Below are 9672 nucleotides of genomic sequence, written 5' to 3'. Positions count from 1 at the left end.
ATCCTTTAAGCTCTAGTTTATGTTTTAGAGAGAGAGAGAGAGAGAGAGAGAGAGAGAGAGAGAGAGAGAGAGAGAGAGAGAGAGAGAGAGAGAGAGAGAGAGAGAGAGAGAGAGAGAGAGATCCTTTAAGCTCTAGTTTATGCCTTAGAGAGAGAGAGAGAGAGAGAGAGAGAGAGAGAGAGAGAGAGAGAGAGAGAGAGAGAGAGAGCATTCCTTTAACCTCTTGTTTATCTCTTACACACACACACAGCGAGCGAGAGAGAGAGAGAGAGAGAGAGAGAGAGAGAGAGAGAGAGAGAGAGAGAGAGATCCTTTATGCTTTAGTTTACCTCTTAGAGAGAGAGAGAGAGAGAGAGAGAGAGAGAGAGAGAGGGAGAGAGAGAGAGAGTTCTTTTAAACTCTTGTTTATCTCTTACAGAGAGAGAGAGAGAGAGAGAGAGAGAGAGAGAGAGAGAGAGAGAGAGAGAGAAAGAGAGAGGGAGAGGGAGAGAGAGAGAGAGAGATCCTTTAAGCTCTAGTTTACCCCTTATAGAGAGAGAGAGAGAGAGAGAGAGAGAGAGAGAGAGAGAGAGAGAGAGAGAGAGAGAGAGAGAGAGTTATCTGTTTTGCTTTGCAAGGCTACTCAACATGAAGTGTTATCAATTTAATCGACAGAAGCAATTCAGATTATTATTGATAAATTAGACAAACTCAAGTGGATAAGAGATTGGAATCAAGGAGGAAAAATATTGAAGTGAAATTATCAAGATACGAGTCGGGTCTTTGGCTGTTTGACACAGATCTCTTATAGTGGATTTTAAAATAGCTGATGTTGATTTTAAGTATATTTGGGACGAGTTTTATAATTGTAACTATAATGATAATGAGCACAATGATACATATGTATTTATATAAAAATAGAATCATTTCCCATATACAACGAGGAAGTGTCAGGCTTTATATATATATATATATATATATATATATATATATATATATATATATATATATATATATATATATATATATTATATATATATATATATATATATATATATATATATATATATATATATATATATATATATATATATATATATATATATAGCAGAGGCAAGGGACAGTGACATTGCCCTATCAAGCAGGACAATACCCTAGAGACTGACAATACATGCATATGATCAGCGCCCAAGCCCCTCTCCACCTAAACTAAGACCAAAAAGGGCTGCTGATGACTCAACAGATTGAGCCACAGGCTCACCCAAACACCCCGTCCTTATCTCAGAATCTTGAGATTTTAATTCAATATTTCTCCATTCATCATCTCCTACTTCACGCTTCATAGTACTCAGCCATGTAGGCTTGGGTCTTTCTACTCTTCTAGTGCCTTGTGGAGCCAGCCAAACGTTTGGTGAACTAATCTCTCTTGGGGAATGCGAAGAGTATGCCCAAACCATCTCCATCTAACCCTCATCATGATTTCATCCACATAAGCCCTAAGTTATATCTTTAAAATTTTGTGTTTTTATTTTATTTTGGGTAAATCCAGGAAAACCTCAACTGTCCAGTGTGTACGGAACAATACGATACTGGCCAAAGGACCCCAAAGCTCATGCCATGTCTTCACACAGTTTGTGCCTCCTGCCTCATCAACCTCAACACCTGCGACTCGCTAAAGACTAGGCACACCATTGTAAGTACAGTGTATTGATAAACAACTTACAGTATTTGAATGTTGATCAAGCCTGATCTGTAAACAATTATTAATACAAGTACATGCTGTATTTATAACAACCAAGATTTGATGAGATTTTGAGCGTGATGCTGCACTGCAATAGTTATAAATTTTGATTTAGCTAGTTGACTAGGATGTGTAAGGTATACCTTGGATGAGGAAAAGGTTCTGAGTGAATGGGTGACATGAATAAGTTTCATTACGTAAGGGTAAAGATGAGAGAGAGGGGGCATAGTGAATATACTGTAGGCATAAATTTGCTTAGTATATATGTTAAGTCCTAAGGTAAAATTTTGATTTAACAAGGCAGATAACAATATTCATATGATAATAATGGTGTGGGCATGTAGAGCTGATATGGTTGCAAGTAAGATAATGTGGCGCTATGATAAAAGCATGATAAGAGTTGTTTACAAGGATTTGTAAAGTATAGCTTGATGAGAGAAATGTTCTAGAAGAATGAGTGACAAGAATAATAGTTCTTTTGTATATAGGTAACAGAAAAAAAAAGAATTTAAGAGCGGGGAAATGAGAATATATGGTAAAGCAGGCAAATCGTGTGGTGGGATTTTAATTGGAAAAATAGAGCAGATAACAGAGAAGTGGTTTTATACAAGGGAGAGGTTATGAAACGGGTATAGAAGTTTGCCAGCGACCTGGACCTAGAAAAGTCTTAGTACTTGTAGCAGCTACATACTCTAATATAATTTACATTGACTAGAACATGAGTGTTGTGAGAGCAATCAAGATGGAGCTTTCAAGAGTAAAAAGACCCACTTAGTCGATAGGATAACTTGGAAAAGAGAATAAAGTGTATCTTCTGAGATTTGAAACCTTATTTTTTGGTAGTTATTTCATATTTTATAGCTATTCTGAATTATTGTAGTAGGTATTATTTTGTATGAATCTTGCATGGTTAAAGACAATTCAAGCGGGTAGATAAGCGAATATGACTTGGTCAGGTCAGCATTTTAGAGGATTCTAAGGCAGTCTAGTCTAGAAGATACACGAGTCTCATTTTAGGTAGATATTAGAGGTTTTAAAAATTCCCCAGACCCATTTCAATTCTTTTTGAACAGGGTGGTTCCTCAACGCCAACTAAACCAGATGGTAGGCCTCGAATCATCACAGGAAAAATTCCCAATTCAAAAGCCATCTCTAATCTCGCCAGCATCCTGCAAGCCAACAGACCCTTGCCTCTGCAACACACCACGGGTGCGTTGTTTAACCATGTTAAACTTTGGCAAATGTTCTGACAATATACAATAGTTAATATGACATTAATCAAGTTAAAATTCTAAATCTTCCGCAAGGATTTTGGAGAAACAATGCCAAAGACTCTTCTGATAACCAGATGCCTTCATTACTGGAGCAAATGTTCTGACATTACACAAGAGTTAATATGACAGCAATCGAGTTAAATTCTAAATCTTCCGTAAGGATTTTGGAGAAACAATACCAAAGACTCTTCTGACAACCAGATGCCTTCATTAATGCTTTATTCTTTGCAGAAGATAAACACGAGACTAGCGAGGATTCTCCCCCGGCCCTTCCAAAGCGAAACGCCGTGTTGATAGCCCCGCCTCTAAAGCCAAAACCTCCTACGCTGTCTACACCAGAACTTCGGAGGCCAGCATCAGAACCAGATATTCCAAGAAATGTTGTCTTTCACTGTCCAGTTTGCCTAACTGTCCTGGAGTCTTCGTTCCTCCAAACAAATCGGTAAACCCCCATTGCCAAACAGTAGAATTTCATCACTTCTTTTTCTGCAGTTTCCATTTAGCCTAATCTGTTTTCCTCTCTTGCTAACTACTTAGTACATTATCATTATTATCTACACCAACAAAGTTGGGAGAAGGTTATGTTTTAGCCTGTCCGTTTGTCTGTTTGTTTGTGAACAACTTCCTGGCCACAATTTTAATCATTGAGTAATGAAACGTTCAGGAATTAATTGCTATGTTGAGACGAGGAAATGATTAAATTTTTAAAGTCCTAGATCAAAGGTCAAGGTCAAGGTCGAGCAAAAGGTCAATCTCAATTGATTCTGGGAAAGGCGATTTGGTATCGAGAAATGAGCTGCAGTGGTATACCGACGAAACTAACCCGCGGAGAGGTTTTCTGTACTCAACCATCCTCCATTGCACCATCATTATAAACAAGACTTCTCTTCTAGCATACCAAAATAACCATGCAAATTCAAGAACATCCGAGGTGATATTTTGCTATTGATGTCCTGCAGTCACATAGACCTTTTATAAATTTACTTATCTGTTTTTCAGATATGTGCTGGCCCACTTGCGTGACCTGGAACGCTTGGGCCAGACAGAGCAGCCTCTTCCTAATCTCCCTGTACCTGCAGAGAGGAATTTAATACCAGAGAATACGGAGGGAGGAGGCATTGTTTTCGTTCCCAATCTGTCCAACAGCAGGCACGATAAAAGAAATTCCTTCGTCCCAGAGAATTTCTGGTGTATTTCTTGTGCCAAACCGTGTGGGGACGACTGCGATAACCACGAACATCAGCCAATAGAAGAGGTAAGGAAGTTCAGAGTTACTGGAAATATAGTTTTCAAACAATGGCTGTGGAGAAGTCAAGTCTGACGTTTCTTGTCTGATCTGATCTTTCAACATGCAATTACAATTAGATTAATCTATGGAGGTTATTCATTCATTCATTTTAGCATCCATCTGATAAACCCATCTCCTTATAATAATTTGGACAACTAAACTAATCATATGTTTACTTCCAGTACATACAAAAAGCTACTCTAAGCCTTCGGGATATGCTCAACGGAGTTGAAGAGAGGCTGGTGGATCACGTAAAAAATCAAGAAGCAACGAACGAAGATTTCAAAGTTATATTTCGTGCACTTACTAAAGCCTCGAGGTATGTCATATTTAGTTCACTTTACCAGTTACCCATTGATACTTATAACTTATAACACGAGTAATCTTTACAATACAGTAGAGATTTGCTTATATAAATACTACTACCATCAGAAGAATTCACACTTCTTTGTACTGATGCGAAGATCTTAGCTTTAACACACTCTGCCTTAGAAAATTACATAAGCTCTCCAATCAACATTTTCTCTAAGAACATTCTATAATAAGTATGTTTAGACTATATTCTAATCAAAGAACTACATTCTGTATTAGAATGATTTGAATGCTCTACAAAGTCCATTTCAAAGTTCTGATTTAAAAATATAACATTACCAAGTAATTTTTTGGTCAGGCATTCTTAGCAGAAAAATACACAATTTCTCTATACCAATAGCAAATTACTACACCATTATTGATTTTTCTCCGTAAGACTGCCAATACAGTTATTTTAATGTTGGAATACAGGCCATTACAGGCAAAATAGAAGAGACTGACCTCTATTTAGGTTTATTCACCTCATCTGAAGCTTCAGAGTAGATTTCTGCTTCAAAGCAATCATCTGCCAAAAATGGCTCATTAGTTATAAGATGGGGGCAACAGCCAATATATCGTTTTAGTTTGAAGTGTCCTACTTCTAGATCAAATAAATTTTACTCTAAAATGCATGTACAGACAACAGCCAATATCTAGTCTTAGTCTAGAGTGTCCTACTTTTAGATCAAATAAATTTTACACTAAAAAGCATGTACAGACAACAGTCAATATCTAGTCTTAGTCTAGAGTGTCCTACTTTTAGATCAAATAAACTTTGCTCTAAAAATGCATGTAAAAGTATAGAAATTTAAATTTGGCATCTGATTTGTACAATAGACTGAACAATATTTTGAACGAGTACACACAACCGTTGTAAAAAGTATGGCGGAGTACTTACAAGGATACGATCTATCACAGTCAAAGCTAACCTATCCTACCCTACAACAGAGCAAAATCATCCCAAACAAATGAATAAAACAACTTCCCACTAACCCATTTCCAGGCACTTATGGACTCGGAACGAAAGCACCAAAGAAATAGGCGATAGTCTTGTTGCCCTGAAGGACAGCATCGACAACAAAGACGATTCGAAAACTCATTCTCAACTAGCTCTTGACCTCACAGCTAAGGTAACAAATCATTCTTCTTCTGCTCCTTTTAAGGATTTAACTGCTCACTTAACTGCTCAGTAATACATACAAGAGCTATAAGACCCTTTTGAGATTATATGTCAGCATATACCTGAATTGTCCAAGTTTGGTAATGCCCCAGGACTACGATCATTTTTAGGTATCAAATGGTGTCCAAGGATACGTCTGGTCAGGACTAGCAAGCTATTAATCAATTAAAGTTAATCAGCACCTTAAGCAATGAGGGTAGAGCTATCTTTAATCAAACGTGGCCTTAAAACTACAATCCTATTTACAGGTCCAGAATCTGAGGCAATTGGATGAAAAACTCTCGTCTCTTGAGACCGGAACAGACAGCAATGAGATTTACCTCTTGCATCAAAACAACAAGCTCTTCATCTCCACCAGTGATCCTGACAAGACCATCATCATTACAATCAGTGATTCATCTCAAGTCAACGATTTGTAGAAGTTTGGCTTTCATTAAGTTACATCCAGAAACAAAAAAAAGAGTTGAGATTTTACCATTACATTTGTTGTTTTTCTCATTTTTACGCAGGTGATGAGGCTACTAAATACTCTCCTTACCCCATGTGCACAAAGGTGGTGATTCATCAGTTACAAGCAAGAGCTGGCTTAAGCTTAAGCTGGACTTTTCAAAGCATTGATTCCAATGAGATAGTTCACCCAGAGAGCAGAAGAGGCGAGTTGGAATAGTCTCACTGGAATCAATATGGAGCAAATGAAGTGATTTGGGAAAATCTTACTGGAATCAATGTCGAGCAGAAGAGGCAACCTGGAGCAGTCAATGGAATCAATGTAGAGCAAAAGAGGTGAACTGGAACAGTCTCACTGGAATCAATGTAGACCAGAAAAGGCGAACTGGAGAGTTATGACTGGAACTTATGTAGAGAGAGAGAAGGCCATAGTAAATACAACTTGTAACCTAAAAGCTAGGGTAATATAATCTGCTTTTAACAATGTTGTGGATTTAACCAAATCTTTCCAGTGATATGGACCTAGCCATTAAACTGACAATATTATTCACATATGTTTCTATCATAGCATTCGATAAATATTACTTTTGCTTGACCACACAGTTAGTTTGTAATTGCAAAAAAAAAAAAAAAAAAAAAGAAAAAAAAATAAGAAAAGGGGGGGGGGGGCGGGGAATCAATATTGCAAAAGCATGTGAGTGTCGTTTTCTTGTTGCAAGACTTGTACATCATAATCTCTTGTATAAGCCCACAAATAACTCAATAGTTTCTTATCAAGTTATATACTGATCTTATAGCGCTTTATAATACTCAAAATTATATTTATAATTTTCTATTTGTTAAAAGGAGACATTCAGGAGAAATATTGATATATTCATAAAATGTACAATGGTACAGTGGTAACGTGTTCGCCTAGCATTAGCATGGCAGCAGATCGATCCCCGCCTGGGATGGTGAGTTCAATCTGTTTACTATGGAGGCCACTGCTGTGCTTGGGCACCACATAAGGGGGTTGGGCTTCCCCGGCTGACGTTCTGGTGAACATCTATTGTGATAAAACTTTAACTGAAACTAGACACCTTTAACCTTCAAATGGTCGATTTGATGAGTGTAAATAAACTTACTGTTAGTGATACACAATGTATTTCAAGTCAAGATGAGATGTAAACTTTTGAATACATGATGGAAGACGACTAGATGTAATATATTCCTTCTTAAATGTTACTATTACTTTTCTTTGTTTTAAAGTTAAAGTTGCGGGTTTTAGGCCTCCCCTGAGACGACCTTCATCACCTCCTCGGGCGACCATGAGCCAGCTGGAATTATTACTAACCCCCTCTAACCTCCCCCCCCCAGGGGAGTACCCCCGGTAGAAGGTCTCGGCACTATTCGCGTCTTAGCGGGGACGCGAACTCGGGACCTCTTTGTTATAACCTGAAATTTTCCAGAAAGGTTAAAAAGAAATGTTCTGTAACGAAACAGATTCCTGAGAAGACCTGATAATCTCCCCTATATAATAGAGAGCAAGTGCCTGACTATAAGAGTTGGAAGACACAGGCCTACATGGCTGAGGACTATGAAGCGTGAAGTAGGAGATGATGAATGGAGAAATATTGATTTAAAAGCTCAAGATAGAGACAACTGGCGAAATCTAACCGAGGCTTTTCGCGTTAATAGGCATAGGAGGAAATAAATATACACACATATACTGTATATATATATATATATATATATATATATATATATATATATATATATATATATATATATATATATATATATATATATATAATCTAACCGAGGCCTTTTGCGTCAATAGGCGTACGAGATATGATATATATATATATATATATATATATATATATATATATATATATATATATATATATATATATATATATATATATATATATATACATATACACTGCTGTATATGTATATCTTTCCTGTCATGCTCAGGGGGAGAGGGAGTAGTCATACCCTGGTAAGAGGGGATACCCAGAGAGGTACACTCGGAAAACCCACTCTCCCATAAATTGCCTAACCAGTGGGTAGTAGTTAGGAAAGGGGGAGGGGGTGGGAAAGGTTGGATCTGTGACTGTGAGCGCATATCGAGACTACTACGGTCTACCCCCATACAATTCTTCTTCACCCAAGGGGTTAACTACTGCACTGTAATTGTTCAGTGGCCACTTTCCTCTAGTAAGGGTAGAAGAAACTCTTTAGCTATGGTTAGCAGCTCTTCTAGGAGAAAGACAGTCCAAAATCAAACCATTGTTCTCTAGTCTTGGGCAGTGCCATTACCTCTGTACCATGGTCTTCCACTGCCTTGGGTTAGAGTTCTCTTGCTTGAGGGTACACTTGGGCACATTATTCTATCTTATCTCTCTTCTTCTGGTTTTGTTAAAGTGTTTGCTGTCCCTACTTCTATATTTATCAATTATGGCATATCCATAGGATAAAATAAGCAAAAAATAGTATTTTGAGGTGGAAAATATAACATGAGTAAGTTGATAAAATTGCATATATCACAAGATAAATGGTTGGAAACATAAAAATTAAACGTGTAATTAGTAATAAACTAATAACTCAAAACATAAAAGATTGAAAGCATAAGAATTACATGTATAATTAGTATTAATAGATATAAAAAGCACAAATATGTGATTATAATGGGCTATATTAAAGCTGACCTAACCTAACATAGACCGTCGAGTCCTGCATAGCAGTGGAATATACCCTCAACCTAACCTAACCTAACCACCAGGTGAAATATAAGCATACAAACTAACCTGAGCAAATTAATAACACTAGGTCATACCTATAAAGCCTCCTTGGTCCTTCCCAAACTCTTGACCTTACCCATACTGCCACAAATATGAGAGAAATGGTAGGACTAATCCTAGCCTGAACTTTATCTAACGTAGGATGGCCTAACCTGGACCAAAATTTTCTTGCCATTAAATATGCTTTGAAATATTAATTACCTTAACTTAGGGAGGCTGAAGGCGTGTAATTTGCATGTAATTCTTCCAGGAAAAACAAATACAGGATTTATAATACTTTGTAGTTTTCCAAAATAATGTTCGATTAAATAAGGTAAAACGAAGGAACTTGAATTGCAATATCAACACTTCAAAAAACTAGGTTTCGAGAGGTGAATTATTAGTCAAAATCATATTTCGTCTTATTAATTTTAAAACTTCTTGATAATAATCACTTCAAAATACACCGTTACGAGTTTGAAAACATTATACCAGTAAGAGTGAATTTATGAAGATATAACTTTTGATCGAAATTTACTCGCTTCTTGTCATTCACACACACAACCTTTTAAACTCTTTGTCCTGCAAAGAGCATATTTTATAAACAATTCTTGTTTTTATATATATTTATATTTATACAACTGAGT

General features: G+C 36.9%; 1 protein-coding gene and 1 long non-coding RNA gene across 2 annotated transcripts in view; one reads left to right on the top strand and one right to left on the bottom strand.

Moving 5' to 3' along the window:
* The window catches only part of LOC137656759 (uncharacterized), a 9615-nt gene extending 2162 nt beyond the window's left edge, over window positions 1-7453 (top strand). Inside the window, exons 2-8 of the mRNA XM_068391022.1 lie at window positions 1529-1672; window positions 2794-2929; window positions 3226-3436; window positions 3994-4249; window positions 4465-4601; window positions 5637-5763; window positions 6062-7453. Of these exons, the coding sequence (XP_068247123.1) occupies window positions 1529-1672; window positions 2794-2929; window positions 3226-3436; window positions 3994-4249; window positions 4465-4601; window positions 5637-5763; window positions 6062-6232 (1182 nt within the window). The 3' untranslated portion in view covers window positions 6233-7453. The remainder of the gene's footprint in view (window positions 1-1528; window positions 1673-2793; window positions 2930-3225; window positions 3437-3993; window positions 4250-4464; window positions 4602-5636; window positions 5764-6061) is intronic.
* The window catches only part of LOC137656086 (uncharacterized), a 75535-nt gene that overhangs the window by 37476 nt on the left and 28387 nt on the right, over window positions 1-9672 (bottom strand). The gene's annotated exons all lie outside the window — the stretch shown is intronic.

The sequence above is a fragment of the Palaemon carinicauda genome, chromosome 17, assembly GCF_036898095.1.
Source record: "Palaemon carinicauda isolate YSFRI2023 chromosome 17, ASM3689809v2, whole genome shotgun sequence".
Classification (NCBI taxonomy): domain Eukaryota; kingdom Metazoa; phylum Arthropoda; class Malacostraca; order Decapoda; family Palaemonidae; genus Palaemon; species Palaemon carinicauda.
This window is presented reverse-complemented; position numbering and strand designations above follow the sequence as displayed.